Genomic DNA, 20,680 nt, shown 5'->3' with positions numbered 1-20,680 from the left:
CAGTCATTTACTTCAACCAAATGTCTTTCAGCAGGAGGAGAAGAATCATTTAGTTGGAAGACCAAAATAGCTATTTTCAAAACAGGTTGAGGTCCTTTGACTTTATCTCTGTGTCATGTTGAACTTTGGCCTACCAACTACTGTCATTTGGGAAATGATCCTTATGAAAGGGGAAAGAAAACATCACAAAAGTTCAAGGGTTAAGTAATAATGAATCTGAAAATATATTATTGTTCTTTCAGTGATACTGTAAAGATACCATCATATAATTACTTGGCACTTAAACTTCTATCAGAGACTATGAAGTTCCTGACTAGATGTGTAGATCTACAAGTGTAGCTGAAGTTTTACTTCCCAGTGACTTCTCAGTAGCTAGAGTCAGAGTCACCTTGTCAGCAGCACCTACATATTTACAAATACCAGAAGGATGGACTGTAACAATGAAAAAAATTACTAACACAATGCTACTCAAGTAGTGAGTACTCTGAAAACATCCCACCACAGCAGAAGCTACAGCTCATTTCCTAGTACCCAGGGTTGTGAGAACACGGTAAACAGAAAGCCTGTGGCAGATTCTGTTGGTCAATAACTGGTTATCCACCAGCCAGGATATGGAATCATGAAGGAGACAAGCCTCTGGGTGTGTCTGGGAGGGAGTTTCTATACTGATTAGTTGAGGTGGGAAGACCCACCGTGACTGTGTGACGTTCCATGGGCTGGAGGCATAGGCTGAACACAGACAAGAAATTGAGCTTAGCGTCCAACAGCTCTCTGCTTCCTAGCTTAGATGCAGCCTGTACCTGCTACCATGCTTTCCCAACTGGGCTGAACTAAAGCCTTGGAAGCTGTCAGTCAAAATAGATCTCTCCTCCCTTTATTTGGGTCTTACCAAATATTTTGTGACAGAAACAAAAAGTAATTATTATCACGATGCTAGAAGCAGACATGTCTAATCCATGACCCAGAGCCACCTTCAGCTATCGACGTTGACAAGAAGAGCAAGAAGTGCCTAGGACATGAAGCCGAGACATTCAGCACACTGACTGCAGTTAGTAATGTATGGTGTCCTCAGGAGATGCTGAGGTAGGTATAAAATGTCTTCACCACAAGTGGTACCTGTGTGAGGGAGTACATACGGAACCTACCTAGCCAGAATGAGTCATCCTGTATACGTTGTGGTATACATATGATTTTGTCAGTTGAAAGTACATAGTATGAAAATTCTTCTCAGTTGAAACATAGTGTGTTCTTTAGAGGCAGAGTCTCTCCATAGCGCAGAGTAGTTACAGGTTGGAACTCACTGTGTATCCCAGGCTGATCTCAAACTCACAGCCAACCTGTGGTCCCAAGAGCTGTGCTTTCAGGTATGGCTCACTACCTCTGACTTTTTTGGTTTTGGTTTTTTTCTTCTGATAACCACTTGCCTCATAAACAAAGACTTTCTTTTTCTTCTGGTGGTGCTGGGGCCCTTGAACATGTTAAGTAGACTCTCTGCCACTGAACCATATCTCCAGCCCTTAAAAAGTGTCGGGGGTGGGGGGAAGGGTGTATACATTTATGCACCCATGCACAACTATGTGATTTTTGTATTGAGAAGGGGTCAGGACTTGTCCTGGAATTCACTGTGTAGAACAAACTGCCCTGTAACTTACAGAGATCCACCTGCCTCTGTGTCCTGAAAGTTGGAATTAAAGAATTGTACCACCAAGTCTGGATCACATGTATAAATTTAATCTTGGTTCTGAACATAAGAGAAAATGTCTGAGGCTGGGCATAGTGGCATATATTTTTAATCCTAGTCAGGGACATTTGCCTTCCTGAATCTTATTATTTGGTTTAATATGACTTCCAGTTATGTCTGTTTTCTATAGTATCAGGATTTCATTTTTCTCCCCTCCCACCTCCCGAAAGGCAGGCAGGCAGGCAGGCAGGCAGGCAGGCAGGCAGGCAGGCAGGCACGCAGGCAGGCAGGCACGCACGCACGCACGCACGCACGCACGCACGCACACACACACACACTTTTTTCCTGGCTGTCTTCGAACTCATTAAGTTGACTAGACTAGGCTGCCCTCAAACTCATAGAGCTCTGCCTGCCTCTGTAACCCGAGAGCGGAGATTAAAGCTATGTATCCCCACACTCAGCTCATTCTTTATGTCTCAATATAATTTCATTTTGTGTATATGCAGCATTTGCTTTATCTGTTCTTCTGCTGGTGGATATCAAGTCTGCCTCTTTAAAGCAGGGTCTTTCAGGGTGACTCGCTGTGTGACTGGGAAGTTACTGCGTAGCCTAGGCTTCTCTGAAACTTTGGATTCTGCTACCTCATCCTCCAGAGCACTGGGATCAAAGGTTCTTGGCACCTGTAACCAATGCCTTTGAGTAAAGTACTCAAGATAGGCCTCACTGTATAGACTATGCTAGTACACAGGGAACCAAGAGACCTTGCCAAGAACAACTGGCCTTGGCTGCTTTTATCAGTAATGTTTGAGCCCTAACTGATTTTGCTGTCATGGTCTTTAACAGTGATCTCAGAGACAAGAAAAGACAGCACTCCATGATAGTCCCTCCCCAGGGTCACCTGCTCCAAAATGACAGGCAACAAATGATTAACTCTCCTCCCCACTCCTCCTCCTTTTCTTCCTCCTTTCCCCTCTCCTCCTTCCCTCCTCCCCTCTGTTCTTTTTCTCTCCTCCTTTGTCATCACCTCTGCTCCCCCTCCTGTAGCTTCCCTGCCACCGTGAGAGTATCTGTGCCTCACTGTACCCCTCTTATCCTTAGCTAAGGGTAGCATGTCCGGGAACCCTTAAGGAAGAGTGAGTAATGAGTTACAAATATATTATATGTTCAGAGTTCTCTTGAGTTGTGCCCTCTTTTTGTTTTCTAATCCTGGTACCTGGGAAATTACTGCATAAAACCTAGCAGGTAGGGAGGGGGATGAAAATTTGATGATATCAGCCTTGGACAAACCTTGAACTTGCAGTCTTCCTTTGGCCTCCTAAATAGCTGGGATTCTAGGCCAATGCCACCAGGCTCTGTTCCCGATTGTTTTCTTTAATTAAAACTTCCTTGTCATTTATTTTTGAGTCAGACATGGCGATTTGTGACTATAATTTCAGTACTTAGGAGGTGGCGCCAGGACAAAACAACTCCAGCTTCCTAATGAGTGGGGCTTGAGACCTGCCTGGGCTATATAAGACCCTGACTCAAAAACAGAATTAACTAAATATAAATGCTTGGGATAGTAACCGAATCACCTTTCTATGCATGAGACAAAACAGATCGTCAGCTTAAAGAAAGAAAGGTTTATTTTGGCTCTTGATTGCAAAGGCTCCAGTTGACAGCTACTTGGTTCTGTGGCGGTCTCTGTTTACTTAGTGGGAGAAGGTTCCAGGGTTTAGCTTCTCCACAAATGCAAACTGACAATGACCAAACTTCCTTCTTCTATAGGCCCCACTTTGTGAAGCCTCCACCATCTCCTAACAGTGACCAAGTCTTTAGCATACAGGTCATTAGTGACATCCAAGAACTAAACTACAAATAAGATGTACCATGTCTGCAACTCCAACACTCAAGAGAGTGGGGGTAGGAAGAGCTTGACTTCAAGGCCAGCCTGGGCTACATAGCAAGACTCTGTCCCAGGAATAAAATAAGCAGTCAAGCAAAAAACGAGATCTAAACTGTAGCACTCTGATGCTTCAGAGGATTCTACCATTCTTCCAAGTTTATCTGTTTAAGTTGAGCCTGCTGTATATCAATATGGCCTTCAGTTTTCTCTGTGGCCAAGATCAACCCAGAGTTTCTGATTCTCCAGCATCTCCTTCCGAAGTACTGGGACTAAAGGCTTGCATCACTATACCTAGGCAACTTTTTGTTTGTTCTGTGAGTAATATATATTATTTTGTTACAAAGTTTAAATTTTGACTGGTGATACAAATCCCTATGATGTTTGTTTTGCTGCCATACGTTTTAAAGAAACCATTAAGTATTTAGAAACATTCAACATCAAAAGCCTTAGCTCTAACTATAGGTTGCAGCCCCTGAAAAAGTCTTTTTCAAAAGTGTTTTCTCTACAAAGAATCTCATCAGCTCTACAAATATTTGTACAGTTTCTAAACTGAATCTAATGTTGTGCTGCACTTGAACTTCACATTCTTAGCAAAGCGGTTGCCTGAGCAACACACACTGTACACATCTAAGGAGCCATTTATTCTTCTTCCTCTTCCTCTTCTTCCCCCTTGGTCTCCTCTTCCTCCTCTTCTGGTTCATTCTTCTTCTTTGAGCCTGTTGGCCTACCAGGACCCTTCTTTCCTGCTTCACCTTTGCCCTTGGCACGGGGCACAGCAATCTCCTTCTCATGTGTCTCCTTTAGTTCAGCTGCTCTCTGCTCATATGGTTGGTTGTTTATCTTTGGCAGGTTGTTTGGACCACATCTCACCCAGTTTCTCTGCAGTATCTCCGATAGACAGGCTTGGGTGTTTACTTTTGATCTTTGGGCAATGTTAAAAGCTAATCATGATTAGGCAGATGGTGGTGTGTTTGGAGCTATAAGGTCTTTTGGGGGAACATAGTTCTTCACTTCCTCGCCATAATGAGCTTTGTCACTCTTGGCCAAATCTTTTTTTTTTTTAATATTTATTTATTACGTATACAGCATACTACCTACATATACACTGCAGGCCAAAAGAGGGAACCAGACCTCATTCCAGATGGTTGTGAGCCATCATGCAGTTGGTAGGAATTGAACACAGGACCTTTGGAAGGTCTTCCAACTTTCGGAGCATTTCTTCAAGAATTCTGCAAAGTTGACTGAGGAGTTGGTCTTCTTCTTCTTCTTCTTCTTCTTCTTCTTCTTCTTCTTCTTCTTCTTCTTCTTTTTCAGATTTATTTATTATATATAAATACACTATAGCTGTCTTCAGACACACCAGGAGAGGGCATCAGATCTCATTACAGATGGTTGTGAGCCACCATGCGGTTGCTGGGATTTGAACTCAGGACCTCTGGAAGAACAGTCAATGCTCTTAACCACTGAACAATCTCTCCAGCCCAGTGTGCTTCTTGTATTGCTCCTGTCAGGTCTGCACAAAGAGGAAGGCATACGAGAACATCTTGCCCCGCAGCTTGTTGAGATCTTCCTTGCCCATATAGACAGCAGGATGTCTACCTGGCCTGAGCTCTTCCCTCAGAGCTCAACAGAAATCCTAATTTCCCCAAGCTCCAGTGAGAACTGGGTTATCACTAACACAATCCCCAGCCTCTCGTTTTGCCATACCTAGGCAACTTAATGAAGACTTCTCACAAAGTAAAGTGCTGGAGAGATGACTCAGAGGGTATAGGCTTGGAAAGGCCCAATGACCTGCATTTAATCTCTGGGGCTCACGTGACAGAGTGTCTCAGTTCCATTGCTGTGAAGAGACACCAAGGCAACTCTTAGAATAAAGGATGCATTTAATTGAGGCTTGCTTATAGTTATGGTGGTTTAGTCCATTGTCATCTTGGCAGGTAGCATAATGGCAAGTGGCAGACATAATCCTGGAGAAGTAGCTGAGAATTCAACATTTAGATCAACAGGCAGTAGGAACAGAGAACCTCTGGGCTTGGAATGGGCTTTCTAAAACCTCAAAGCCCACCCCAAATGTCACACTTCTTCCAACAAGGCCACACCTCCTAATCCTTTTCAAACAGTTCCACTCCCTAATGCTAAGCTATCAAATATATGAGCATATGGCAGTACTTCTTATTCAAACCAGCACATAGAGGGAGAAAATTAACCTTCCCAAGCAGTTCTCTGACTTCTATATGCACACTGTAGTGTACATGTGTTTATATACACAAAGAAAACCTGGGGATATGACTGAATGGTGATATGCTTACCTAGCTTTCAAGAGCCCCTGTCCCCCCAACATTGCTAAGCAGGGGCATATTAATTTAATTAATTATTTTGTATATATTTTAATGTTGGTAAAGTAGATAAAGCGGGCAGCCTTTAGCTGGATGTTTATGACACAAATCCTTTAGGCATTTTATTTTTCTACCTGCCTATATGCATTTTAGAAGCACAACTTGTGTGCACTATACTAACCCCAGTGTCAGACAGAGTGTCTCACACTACATTGGCTTGCTTAAAGGGCAACAAAGGGAAAAATTACTGATAAAATCATAAATGAAGAGAAATATGTAATTAAGACACTTCTTCACATGCCCCCTAACTCATCGATGTAGAAAACAAACAAGCCCTGAGCTCATTACCTAAGATTGGCTCTCTCTGTGTGGACAACTGCACAGACTCAGGAGCAAGCCAGGGGGCTAAGGTCATGTCTGCAGAGCTATTGCAGGTCTATAGTCCCCGTGGCTGGTCCATACCTGGTCGATAAAAGGAAGATAACACAACCTGCATTGCCTCATACCTCAGGGAATAGAGGATAAGCCACACCTTGCTGCGCCTTTATAGGGTCTGTCCTTACTCCTTTTCTCTGAGATATACGTGGAATCAATCTCCTGGTGGCATCTCTGAGACATGCCTGGTATCTCCTGGTGGCATCTATAGAAACAGCTGTTGGCAGTAAATCCCGCAAATGCCTTAAACTGGAGAATTTCTCCACAACTCAGGAGCCAAAGTGGGTGAAATTTCACTAAAAGGAGCCAACCTCTCAAGACAGCGACAAACAGAACTTATAGGAGGTTCTCGGTGGGAACTAGGTGTCTGCAATAGGCTCCAGGCCAGGCTAAAAGCTAAATGAAGTCGATCGCTTTTTATTTGTGTTCTGATTACCAAGGTAACCTAGAAGCCCCGATCTGATCTTCCAAGAAATCAAGATGAGGCAACCAACAGCCACATCAAAGGGTGACCTGAAAGTGCTCGGTACTGTCTCTAGAGAGATGTTCCTCCTACCTCACCTCACCAAAAAAAAAAAAAAAAAAAAAACCAAAAAAACAAAAAACCATGGGAACTCTTGTTTGCCCTTTGTTTCTGCTTCCTTCTGCCTAGAAAACCTTCTTCTGCCTGCCTCACTGGAGCACATTCTACTTTATGGAATGAAGCTCATTAACACCTGTAAAGAGAATTGTTGCAAGTTGGTCCCTTGACCGGAAGTGCTACCCATCAGATGATTTGAATAGCACCAGGTGGGACTTCCTGAATCAGAGTACCTCCTCACCACACACACTGCTCTTCGAAATGTATTTCTTTGTCAAGTGTGGGGGTGCACACCTATGAGCATAGAATTCAGGAGACTGAAGCAGAGAGATCACAAATCTGAGGCATCCTGGGACACACACACACACACACACACACACACACACACACCATCTCCAGTTCTAGGCTAGATTGGTCTATATAAACAAACCACTTCTCAACACACTGAAAAGGAAAAAATAATACATAGTATTTAAACCTTATCGTCCTCCAAAATGAAAATTAAACTAACAACAACAAAACCAGTTCTCTGCAGAAACAAAAGGCCAAAAGTAAAAGCATACATCCAGGCTTTTGAAAGACCAGGATAAATCCTGACCCCCAAACAGGTAAAGTAGAAGACCCCTAGCAGGTAGAGTAGAGCCAAAAATGTAGGATAGCAGGTTCAGTGACTCTGTTTCAGGAACTGGCTGACCATAAAAACATAAAAGTTAAATAACACATCATAAACAATCTTGAGAAACTGGATGTTCCCCTCGAGATTCTTCACTGGTATTTTTGGTATTCTTCAATGACATACTGCCACCCCCCACCCCCCCCCCTGTTGTGGTTTGTTTCCTTTAAAACCCCCATCTCCCAGCCACTTGGGGTCAGACTCCTCTACTCCTGCATGGGATATGAGTCTTGACCCCAGTGCACTGGTTAATAAAAAAACCTCATGTAATTGCAGCAAGGATGGTCTCTCGTGAGTTCTTGGGGGGCCATGTTATCCGGAGACTTGACTGAGGGTCTCCCCTCTGTGGGGGTTTTTCACTTTAACCACACTTCCTGACATTTGGAGCTCCATCTGTGATGGCTTACTGTCTGAACCCAACTCCTAGCTATGGCCAGGTAGTACCTAGTTGTTAGGATCAGAGCCTGGTCCTAGCAGCCCTAACAAGCTGGCTTGTTCACCCCTCTTCAACAGTTCTTGAGACAAGCAAACAAAATGCTGAGAAAGGAGATGTATTCTTCTGTGTGGACACTCTAGGAAGAACGAATAAAGATGAATAAAGAGACTCAAGACAAATAAAAAAGACACAGCCCGCCTTTCCCAGGACAAGCTCCATGACTCCTGTAACAGGTCCCCAGACGTCAGCACAGCTGACTCTCTGATCCCTTTCAGGACATAAAACTCAGCATGCAGACAGCACCACCTGCCAAAACAAAAACAGAGATCTAATCCATCGAAGTCCATAGTTCTGGAAAAGTCTCTGAATGTACAACCTTGCTTTTTTAGCTTCCGCAGTTCTACTTCTGGGTAACTGTTTTTGCTCATTGAAGAATATCAACCCAGAATATGGGTTTTGTGCTTGAAAGCTTACCCTGAGAAAGACTCTGGCTTCACTGGGATGCTGGACACCCAATGGAGTCAGTGTCCCGGTTAATAAAGACCTTCTCTTGGCTTAAGTCCATGACCGAGTAGTGTTCCCTGTGAACCTCCCTCAACACTCTGAATGCTCACAGACATCCTGATCCCATATCCCAAACAAAAAGAGCCAGGCTGAGATTCTGCATTCCAACTGCAACGAAACTTTTCTCCTATCCCCAGAAGACAAAGGCTATTAGTGAAAACATCTGGGAGGCTCCTCCCACCTTACTTCTCATCAGAACTTCTCACCAGAACTAGAGACTCACGGAGCCTCAGCTGTCCTAGAAGAACCTGAGACCTCCTAAACCTTAACCCCAGGAATTGGCTTCCTGTTTGCTTGTGATTTTGAGATAGATTTTTACTGTGTAGCCCAGACTACCCTACGATTCCTAATTCTATCTCAGCTATCTCCCCAAAGCTAAGATTGTGGGCGGGTACTATACCTCCCCTTTTCTTTTTTTTCTTTGTTGGCAGGAGGGGTGATTACGGTTCAAACCCAAGCAAGGCCTTATGCTTTCTAGGCCAACACTCCGCCACTGAGGTACATCCCTAGACCTTATTGTTTTCTTTTTAATTATATCTTTTTCTTGGAGAACAAAAGAGTATTCAGCTCCATCTAACGACAAAAAGTCTTTGATAAGTTACTTCTTTGCCTCTAAAATGAGCCAATTCAAGCCAGATTAAAAAACACATAAACACAGGCTTATGCGGATCGGTTCACTGGCCCCAAGGAAGGAAGCTAAGAAAGTCAACATGGGAAAGGAGAGGGTGAGGGAGAGAGAAATAGAGAATCTCGAGTACAGAGAGAAGCAAAAGCAGGCAGAAAGAGAGAAAGAGGAGAAACCAAAATGTCTGGATTATATAACAAAAGGCCTCAGCCTGGGATCTGAAACCAAACAGCCCTGATGTGATATCCTTTTTTCCTCTGAGAGAAAGCTAAGAATATCCACATTCTTTCTCACCATGTAATGTACCACTCTCTAAGCTCCAACCCCTCCAACCTTGAACTCAAAGGGATTTTTCATAAAAGAAAATTGGTTTTGTTGTTTGAGAATAGGATAGATATCCCAGGCTGGCCTCCAAGTTGTGATCCACCTGCCTCAGCCTACTGAGTGCTAGGATTACAGGAATGTGCCCACCTCCTCTGATTTACAGACAAACACTACTAGTGCATATTTAGTCTGAGGACAGAAAGGACTGGGAGACGGTTCAGTGTTAGAACTTGTGCTTAGCATGCTTGAGACCTTTCCATCCTCATCATTAGGATGATAACAAAGCTTGATGAACTGCAAGCATGCACAGGATGTGTTAGCATTCCTTCTATGCTCTGCCCAACAGTTGCCTGGCAACAGCCAAGTAGGCCTGGCTTGCTATAAAAGAGACTCTCTGTTCCCCTTCTCTCCTTTCTCTCTCTCTCTCTCTCTCTCTCTCTCTCTCTCTCTCTCTCTCAGTGTTTGTGTGTGTGTGTGTGTGTGTGTGTGTGTGTGTGTTTGTCTTTCTGCACAATACCCATCTATGGCTGGTACCTCATGGGAAAGAGGTTCCTCAGCATGAGTCAGCCAGTGCACCCCCTCCCACCGACTATACCACACTCTACCAAACATATCCTGGCTCTTTTTTATAAAACACAACAGGTAGATTGTGCCCACTGTGCAGATGTAGACACCTCACAGTTCACCCCTTCAGCAATCAGAGGGTAATAGACTAGGGCTCTACTCTGAGCAAGAGTTTAGTTACCCCCAGAATGTTAAAAAACGAAGAGAACACGTCTACCAGGGCTGGAGATGCAACCCAGTGGACGGAGTGCTTGCCTGGCACACATGAGCCCTGCATTTGATTCCCCCGGTACTGCATAAACCAGGTGTGGTGTGGTACTCACTCGTAATCTTAGGATGCTGAGGCAGGAGGATTCATTCTCAGCCACTTAATGAATTAGAGGCCAGTCTGGGCTACATGAGGCCGAGTTTCAGAAAAGAAAAAAGGAAAGGAGAGGGGGAGGGAAGGAAGGAGGAGGGGTAAGGGATGGAGGGAGGACAGGGAACAAAGAAGGGAGATGGGGGGAAAGAAGGAAGGGCAAAGGACATTTGCTAATTCCACGTGACAAGTGTGTCCTTCTGTCATTCCCTCCCTGGCTTTCTCCCACCTCTCCGTGCCTGACATTGCTGACTGTTTTCACTTGATAACGTAAATGAATTAAACATAATATTTTAATACAAATTAAGCCATTTCTCACTGGCCAGTTCCTCACACCTTCCAGGTCTGTAGGAAAAAAGGTCCAGAGATGGCTGACTAGAGAGACTCCTTTTGTAAGACGATGATAAAATGTCAAAGCAAACAATTCAAGTCCTCGAAAACTGCCAAGAAAAAGCCACTCTGGGAATAAATGTCTTCTTTATAAAGATGCTCTCGCCAACTTCCCACACTCAACAGAGCTGTGCCATGTCTCAGGTCCCCGTTCATATCTCTGATATCACATGTAAAAATAATCATAACTCAAGACATACAGTAAACTCCGGCAAGCTGGGGAGTCTCAGGCAGCTTCCCTTGGCCGTCCAGATTCCACACTGCAGAGACAGAATGGCTGGGTCCACAACCAAGGCTGCGGTGAACCCACTGGGGCTTTTTAGTGAGATCTATGGCTAACCTTTGCCTTGTCATCTTTGACCATTCTTGGTGTTCTTGAGATTGCTCCAGGGCAACCTTATATATATATATATATTTTTTTTTTGAGAGTTTCCAGTTTCCCTTATTTGCTAATAACTGACTGATCGATCTCCTTAGAGATCAAAGACTGTAACGGATCTCACTGGCATTGACTACTGAGGCCACAGTCATCTGCTGGTTCATCTGGGGCTCAATGTCTATATTTGCTTTCCCGTTTATCTTTGTTTTTCTATTTTTAAGACAAGGTTTCATTATGTAGACCAGGCTGGCTCACAGATCCACCGGCCTCTGAATAGGTAAAATTCCTTTCCATGGGGAGAGATATAAACAATGTCTCCTCTTTCTCCTCTTCCTCCCTCCTCTTCCTTCTCCTCATGCCCTTCCTCCTCCTCATTTCCTCCACCTCCTCTTCCTCCTCTTCGTCCTCCCAAGGTCCCAATGACAAACTGAGGTATGATTCCACCAAAGTTCACCTGTGGATCACTGAGTTTATTAGGCTTATCACCGAGCAATGGTGAGTGGTTAGGCTGTGGAGCACAGGTAACCTTAAAGTGGGAATGATACCTTCCCCTGGCGTCATAGTTGGAACCTCTCACTCTTCCCCACTCTAACCTCTCCCAGAGCCCCCAAGGCCACATGCAAGTAGGGCAGAATTGCATTGAACTGCTTAGGAAGGAGACATTGTGATCTTTAATGATGTCGATGGTGACCGGTTGGGTCAGAAACTAGTCCTCCTGGGTGCCGAGGTTAAAAGCAAGTGCCACCATGCCTGGCTATCATTGTTCTTTGCAACAGGATTTTGGGTATCCCAAGATGGTCTTGAACTCACTCCTTCCCAAAGTGGAAGAGTCCCAAAGGCTCAGGCTGCTTCCCATCGTCTCTCCGTGGCAGCACATTTGTGCTCTGGTCACGATACTTTATAAATAATACACTATCACACCAAGCTCTCAGGTTGCAAGTTTAGGAACTTGGAGGGAGGGGTAAGCTATGTGCATGTGGCAATGGATGCCCTGGAGCTGAAGTTACAGACAGTTATGAAATGCCCGATACTGGGAACTGAATTTAAGTCCTCAGGAAGATCACTACATACTTTTAACCTCTAAGTTATCTCTCCAAACCCCCAGAAATTTCCGGAAGCTACTGATTGTTAGCAAATGAACTTTTAAGAACTTTTTAAAATTAATCTAATTTATATACACTGGTGTTTTACGTGTAAGACTGTAAGGGTGTCATATTCCCCTGGGACTGAAGTTACAGACAGTTGTGAGCAGACATGTAGGTGCTGGGAAATTGAACCCGGGGGCCCTCAGAAGAGTAACTGTTACCCTTAACCACTGAGCCATCCCTCCAGTCTCCCCCCCCTTTAAGAACTTTTAAGTACAGAGTTTTCAAAGTATTCTTCTTAGCTTATTTTATTTTAATTTAATTTATTGATTTTTGTTTTCAGAGACAGGGTTTCTCTGTGGAGGCCTGGCCATCCTGGAACTCTTTATGTAGACACCATTTTTCTTAGTTCACAGTGACAGATGCCTTCCCTTCCTTAATTCAGTGGCTCTTAGACATTAGCATGTGAGCCCCTGGAGAGCCTGTTAAGTCATAGATCTGTAGCCAAGGACAGTGTTCAATGCCTGATGTCTCCACTGTTGGGAGGTGGAAGCAGGGCAGTCAGGAGTTCAAGGCCAACCTTGGCTACATAACAAGTTCAAGGCCAACCTGGTGTTCGTTTGATGTTTTGTCAACTTGACCCAAACTCAGGTAATCTGAGGAGGAGAAACGTCAAAGTGAGAAAATGCCTCCATCATTACTGGTTTTTAGACAAATCTGCCTTGATTAATGAATGTGAGAGGGCCCAGCCCACTAAGGGTCCCATCCTTGGGATGGTGGTGCTGGTTTATTTTTTAAAAAGGCAAACTAAGAGTTCCAAGGAGCCAGCAAGCACAGCACTCCTCCACTTCAGATCCTGTGCCAGGTTCCTGCCTTGAGTCTCTGGCCCACGTTCCCTCAGTAATGGCCTTTGACCTGAGAGCTGTAAACTAAGATAAGCCCTTTCCTCCCCACCTTGCTTTTAGTCCTGGTGCTTATCACAGCCACAGAGAGCAATCTAGAACACTGAAGAACACTGAGTTATGTTCTTACATATCCCATCTCCAAACCAAGCCACCACCAACAAAACCACACCCAGACACAAAGTAACTCTCACCCCCTTATCTCTTGGCTCTCATCCCCAGAGGTTCCAATTCCATGGTTTAAGGCAGGGTTTGAGGATATGTTTGTAACAAACGCCCAGGAACACTGATGTCACCTGATTGACCACAGGCTCATGTGGCCTTAACGCTGTTGACATTATGCCACTCTCTGTCATGGAGCAAGTCTGGGAGCTGCAGATTGGGCAGCGGTACCCCACTGCTCTCTAGATGCCAGCGAGGACGAAAAGCCCTTCAGATCCTCCCATGTGTCTTCTGGGAAGTGAAACTCCCTAATTTAGAGCCGTCTCTGTGAGACAAGCCAAGTAACTCTAATCGTCTTTAACCTCCCCATTCCATCAAAGCGAGACCCTGTTTCCACATCCCAAGCATATGTAGGCCTATCAGATACCTGCCTTTGCTTTGCCTCACTAGGATAAAGCATGAGAGGGAACCTTCCTGCTGCAACCCACTACAACCAGGAAAGACCGTTTCCTGGCCTCCTCTGGTCAGGAACACACAGCCTTACCAGCCTCCCTCTACGTTCCCAAGGGCTAGTTCCTGGTGGGGAATTACATCAACGATACCACACAGGGAAAAGAAGCATCTTCCTTTTCCAGGAATGTGGAGGGATATTGGATTCCCAGCCTTACCTTCCCACCAGGAGAAAAAGAGCAGAGGAAACCAGCATCTGTCTCTGCTGGTCCTTATGGGCCCCTGCGTGACCTCCCCAGGACAGTCTGTAGAGATTGAGTGACAGTGAGGGTCTCAGTGAGTCACCGAGCTTATGGCCCACCCAGGCTACAGAACCAAGTAGACGGTGCCTCTACTCCCAGCTTCTCTGAGCCTTTGCACACAGCTATGCCTTTGGCCACAATACTCTGTAGACAACCAAGCACTGCACGCTGTCAATTTTAGAACCCGGGAAACTATGGGAAGAAGATGTTTGTGTCTAAGGTGCTGATGCTTCTCCATCACTAGCATCATGCAGGCGGCTGGCTTCCTCCACACATGCATCCCAGAGGCCAGGAGCTAAGGATTTGAGGACGGCTGCAGACAGAGAGTCAGAGTGTGCAGACTCCATTATCCATGCCCACGTTCACTTGAAGGCCTGGATTCCTTCTGCCACCCCGTATCTCTAAATCTACAGCAGCTTGATAAGGCCTTGCTGCCCTATCTAAGATGATCAGAGAATAAACTGCTCAGTTTCAGATTGTCCTGGACCAAACCTAAGCACCATGCAGTTTGTACCAAGCCAGGTCCTCAGGCCAGGTTTTATGGATGCCGGTGGGTAGGTGACGTCTTGCTCACTGACCTGTGGTGGAGATTACCAGTCATTATACTCCCGGGGCTGTGAGAAGGAGACGCTTACAAGCTCACTGACAGTGTGGGTGTATTGTTATGATGTTTTCCTGGATTAACCAATTCTTCAAAAGGATGGGATAAAATCTGACAGGCGTAGCCAGTGCAGCCAAGCAGGTATAACCTTTTGAGCATTTTTCGGCAAAAGTACAAGTTAGTGTTGAATGGAGCTGGGCCAGGGGGACCTCACGGGGGTCACAGCAGTTAGCTGTTAGAATCCTGTCCCTGACAGAGCTCAGAGAAGTGCAGAAACTCCAACTAAAGCATCTACCTCTTCATACCCGACATTTGGGGTACAAGGAGGACACTGATTTTTGGACCCACCTGGTGGCTGTAAGGTCTTCCCCAAAGAGGAAGTCCTCACCAACCTGCAGGTCACCATCTAGGGCCCTGAGCTTACCTGGGACCTCACCATAATGCAACAGCCTGCTACACTGAACCTACGACCCCAGAGTTCTAGGAGGAAAGCTGCCATGAAAAAGCATTCAGGATAGCAAGGTAAGTTAGCAGCCAAGACAGTGTCGGACAGAATGCCAGCACTGAGGAGACTGTAGTGGGCTCTTCTTTCTAATTCCTTCCTTCCTTTCTTCCTTCCTTCTGCTATCCCCCATTCCACACCCACACACGCTGCGTTTAAGTTATTTCATTTACAGCTGGGTTGGAAACAGAGACATACCTAAACCTGGGTTTGTTTTCCTAAGTAAAGCTTGGAAAGAAAATAAACCAAAAGGCTGACAGAGCTAGCTTGTAAGACAGACGGAAGCAGTGGCTGAGGAGAGCTTCGGCATGGAGACAGCTGAGAACCAGTCTCTCATCAGCTTGTCTCTGAAGATTTGAATCAGGGAGTGTTTGTTTGATAGAATTTAGAGTCAGTATGGAAGCATGTCTCTGAGCATGTTTGGGGAGACCATCTAAATCAGGGTACCTGAGGTGAGAAAACTGGTTCTGAGGGCCAGGATCTCAGACTGACTAAAATGGGGATAAACACAAGCAAGCATGTATCCCTCTCTGTCTGGATACAATGTGACAAGCTCCCTGCCTTGATAGAAGCACCCTTAGACTGTGAACCAAAGTCCTTTTGTTAAGTGTTTCACCACAACAGCGAGACCAGAAAAGCTAAAACAAACATGATCCAGACTTACCTTCTTCATTCATTTTGATAACTGGTCAGGACTCTTTATATGCCAACTCTCACGCAAAAGGCAAAGAAGCCTAACGTCCGTGCTGGCCAGCCTCCAAGTAGCAAATCGATCCCAGGGGCAAATGGAAGGCATTTCTTGAAGGTTGACTAGAAGGAAGCAACAAAGGGAGCCACAGTCACCAGTAGCTGCAAATGCAAGGAAATGGGCGTCTGAACCTCCAGAGGAAGGCACACTGGATTCAGCTCAGCAGAGATGATACTGAACCTCAGGCCTCTGCGCAGATTGAAATAAAAGCCAAGCAGTTCCTGGCCCAAAGCGTGCCAGTGAAACGTGTCTGACTGGCAACGTGTTATAACTGCTACTGGTGCGAGGGAAACTTCACAGCTGTAAAAATGGGAGGCTGTAAGAGATACTGATATATTTCACCTTCGTTTGTACATCTGTGCTTTGGCTCACTTGATGTTTCTTTTTGGGTCTGGAGTATAAAAAGTGAGTACATTTATCAGAACCAGAAATTCACATTCTTGCAACCTACGTGTTAAGACAGTAAAGCATAGCATCAAAGTGTTGAAGAACAGCGAGTATGCGGGAGCAGCCGTGAACTTACTCAGCATCTCCATCATCCCCATGAACTTACTCAGCATCTCCATCATCCCCGTGAACTTACTCAGCATCTCCATCATCCCCGTGAACTTACCCAGCATCTCCATCATCCCCGTGAACTTACCCAGCATCTTCATCATCCCCATGAACTTACCCAGCATCTCCTTCATCCCCGTGAACTTACTCAGCATCTCCTTCATCCCTGTGAACTTACTCAGCATCTCCTTCATCCCCGTGAACTTACCCAGCATCTCCAGCATCCCCGTGAACTTACCCAGCATCTCCATCATCCCCGTGAACTTACCCAGCATCTCCATCATCCCCGTGAACTTACCCAGCATCTCCTTCATCCCCGTGAACTTACTCAGCATCTCCATCATCCCCGTGAACTTACCCAGCATCTCCATCATCCCCGTGAACTTACCCAGCATCTCCTTCATCCCCGTGAACTTACTCGGCATCTCCTTCATCCCTGTGAACTTACTCAGCATCTCCATCATCCCCATGAACTTACTCAGCATCTCCATCATCCCCATGAACTTACCCAGCATCTCCATCATCCCCGTGAACTTACTCAGCATCTCCATCATCCCCGTGAACTTACTCAGCATCTCCATCATCCTGCGCGCACACGTGCACAGTAAGTATGGAAGCTTGGAAAGCTAATTTGTACTTGTCTCTTCCTAGTTCACATGAAAGAAGGATGCCCATATCCATACAGAAAAATACTGTGTAATAAAGAAACTACGCAGTGTAAGCTAGACCTTTATAGGGTTTTCAAGCACAAGTTGCTAACTCATGATAAATGCCTAGCTGAATCTGTAATTCTCCTTGGCTGCCTTTAGTAAAGAGATGACATTCAACAACAATCATGAAATTCTTCAAAAACACATCATATGAAACATTACACATTAGATGACTTATAATAGCAAATATAGGGACTAGAGAGATGACTCAGGGATAGGAGTACTGGCTGCTCTTCCAAAGGACCTGGGTTCTATTCCCAGTACCACTGTGGTGGCTCACAGTTGTCTGTAATTCTAGTCCAGAGGATTCATTGGCCTCTTCTGTCCTTTCTGGACAATTCAGGCATGTGGTACACAGACATACATGTAGGGAAACAACTATATAGTTAAAATTAATAGTAACTGTGTAGTAACATTACCAATTATTTGGCTTAATGTTGTAGTTGATGTTGATGACCAGATGGACTTTATGTACAACATGGTATTGGAAATTATCTCTAAACAATCTAGAAACAAATCTTATTTAAAGTATTCCACAAGAATGTTATTATTAGGGCTGGAGATATAGTTAGTAGTTAAGAGTACTAACTGTTCTTCCAAAGGACTTGGGTTCAATACCCAGCAAACACATGGCAGCTCACAACTGTCTGTAACTCCAGGATCTAAGGTCATCACACGGCATAGGAAAAACCCAATGCACATAAAATAAAAAACAAGTTTAGAAAGATGTTATTTCTAGAGATCTTGAAATAAGCCGGGCATGGTGGTGCACACCTTTAACCCTAGCACACAGGAGGCAGAAGCAGGTGGATCTTTGTATGAGGTCAGCCTGGTCTACACAGTGAGTTCCAGGACAGTCATGTATAGACCATGTCTCAAAATGAAAACCAAACCAAACAAAAACCAAAAAAAAAAAAAAAAAAACAACTGAAATAAATATATTTTAAGTGAAAGAAAGGGGGATCTTATTTACATTCTTAACAGCAGTTTGGAAATTGAATTCATTCCATTAAATATTTCTATCAATTATTTGAGAAACATATACAATATATTTTGAAACATAGATATAAAAAGGAGTTAAAAAAAAAACAAACTTCTAAACATTAGGAAAACAAATATCCCAATTTAAAAGTGGGACAAGAACTAAACAGAAACTTCTTAAAATATGAATTATGAATGGCTGACAAACAGCTTTTGATAGGGCCAACACCTTTGCAATTAGGAAAATGCAAAGTAAAACCACTGTGGGTTTTCCCCAGTCAGAATGAACAAGATAAAAACAAAACAAAAGATGGCAAGTACTGGCGAGAACATGGGGAAAGAGGAACACTGTGTGCACTGTCGATGGGGGTGGAACTGGTGCAGTTGCTATGGAAACTGACGTGGGGGGGTTCCTCAGAAAGCTGCAAACGAATCTGTGCATGATCCAGCCAAACCACTCTCGGGCACGTACCCAAAGGGTTCTATATCTTACTACAGAGAAACGTGTTCATTTGTGTTGATAGCTGCTCTATCCACAACAACCAGGAAATGGAAACAACCTAGATACTTATCAACCGATGAATGGATAATGACAATGTGGAACATTTACACAGCGCAATATTATCTCAGTGTTAAGAAAGTAGAGATTAGGAAATCTGTAAATATACAGAGGGAGCTGGAGACAGTCCTATCCTGTAGTTCCAGTTCCTGGAGACCCATCCAACACCCTCTTCTGACCTCTTTGGATATGAACACACACACACACACACACACACACACACACACACACCACAATTAATTAATTAAACCAAAAGCACAACCCCATGTTCCAGTCAGACCTCCAGAAAAGTTGAAAGCACCATCAGGCTTCTCCCAGGAAAGGGCGCAGGGGCTCCTTTAAACATTGGACAGGGTCTTTGAAAAATAAACACCAGGCACCTTGGAACCTAACCTATAAATAAATAGGTAAGCAGCAGGCATCAAACTACTAGAAGTCAAAAATGTCAGGTCCCTCCTCTAACCCAAAGGCAGAGTCAAGAGGCCCAAGTGTGTGACGTCACCTGTCTAGCAAGAAGTTGGTTTGTTTGGAGTCAAGTCAATGCCTGGGCTTTCTCACCTTATCTTGCTTGGAGGGTTCAAGGGTAACTGACTGCACAAAGCTGCCATCTTTGTTTGCATGTGCAACTTCTGGTTTTGTTGTTTTCGTTTGAGACAGAGTCTGTGCAGAGCCTCACACGGTAGCCCAGGCTGGCCTTGAATTTACTATATTAACAGCTGAGGCTAGCTTTGAACTTGTGGCAGTATTCCTTCCCTAGCTCTCAAACTGTGAGACTACAGGCAGTGAAGACAGTCTCTACCGCCCTCTTACACTGTCCTGTGTGACACTGCCTTGATTCCACTAAGAAAACTTGACTCATCTGCCTATCTTCCACCCACTTATCACCCTTGCAAAGTCTTTTGTCACACAGAGGACATAAGTTCCAAAAGTGTGGGTGTGGTACGTTTGTGAGGGCGGACCTCCGCCTGCTGTATCATTACTAGGGTCATTCTCTTGACTACAACATGGACACTTCAAACTGTGAAGAAAGCCCTGTCTCCTTCTTACTCAGTGACAGGTGGAGTAAAGAAACACCTTATGTCATCCAAGGGAGACTCAGTCCTCTAATCATTTTTGTTTTGTTTTGTTTTTCCGGGAGGCATGGCGCAGAGCAAGGGTGTCTGAGTAATTTACCAGCAGTACTTGGTCTTTTGAAGTCTGAACTTAGATATGAACAAAGCTGGGTACTGCCGAAAGAAAGAGGAGAACAATACAGTGATGGAAACCGTTTTTGGGCTAGGGGGCAAAACTTGTTGAAATAACCCTTTCAAGCAGAACAGCGCTCTGCACCGTTGCAGGGAACAGCCCAGCTGAGATCTTAGCCTACAGCCCAGAAGCAGGACCACCAGGAGGAGGCTTGGATGATGTCCGTTAGTGGATGCTGTTTGAGGCTTCTCAGATGAGACCCAAGTTCCATGCGGAGGAGGCAAACGGTCCTTCTGCGCTCTTCCTGTCCTCCGACACAGGGAGTGCAGAGTCTCCATCAAAATGGTTGTTTTAGGAGCTGTTTTTGGCATAACAATAGTAGCCAGTATTCTGGCATACATAAGTCCTAAAAGATAGAAGGCTTTTAAGTTTTATTTATTTATAATTTTTGACATAACCTTATTTAGCAGCCCAGGGTAGCCCTAAACTTGCAGTCCCGCTTCCAGCTCCTGAGTGCTGGGATTATAAGGCCTGTGCCACCATGTCTTGCTTGGCAGACATGTTTACCAGAAGCCACAACAACCAGGATGAGATGCCTGAGTCATACCGGTTGTTCTAACCTATTTCTTTTATTATTGTCGTTGTTGTTGTTATTAATTGCATTTGCTCTCTGACAATTTCATACACGTATATAAGTCACTGTCTTCA

The 20,680-nt window shown here is 44.6% G+C and overlaps 1 protein-coding gene across 2 annotated transcripts in view; it reads right to left on the bottom strand.

Annotated features, from left to right (window-relative positions):
- Window positions 1–15,922, bottom strand: part of SHLD1 (shieldin complex subunit 1) — a 73,639-nt gene extending 57,717 nt beyond the window's left edge. The window contains exon 1 of one of the 2 annotated variants that reach the window (XM_080931330.1): window positions 15,899–15,922. Coding sequence is in view for 1 of the 2 variants with exons in the window: in XM_080931327.1 (XP_080787453.1) it covers window positions 15,899–15,911 (13 nt within the window). In the remaining variant the exon portion in view is untranslated. The remainder of the gene's footprint in view (window positions 1–15,898) is intronic. The other variant, XM_080931327.1, reaches the window with a different exon arrangement.
- Between the last annotated feature and the right edge of the window lie 4,758 nt (window positions 15,923–20,680).

This window comes from Micromys minutus (genome assembly GCF_963924665.1).
Source record: "Micromys minutus genome assembly, chromosome: 17".
In the NCBI taxonomy this organism is placed as follows: Eukaryota; Metazoa; Chordata; class Mammalia; order Rodentia; family Muridae; genus Micromys; species Micromys minutus.
Note: the sequence above shows the minus strand (reverse complement) of the source record. Positions and strands in the feature narration are given on the sequence as shown.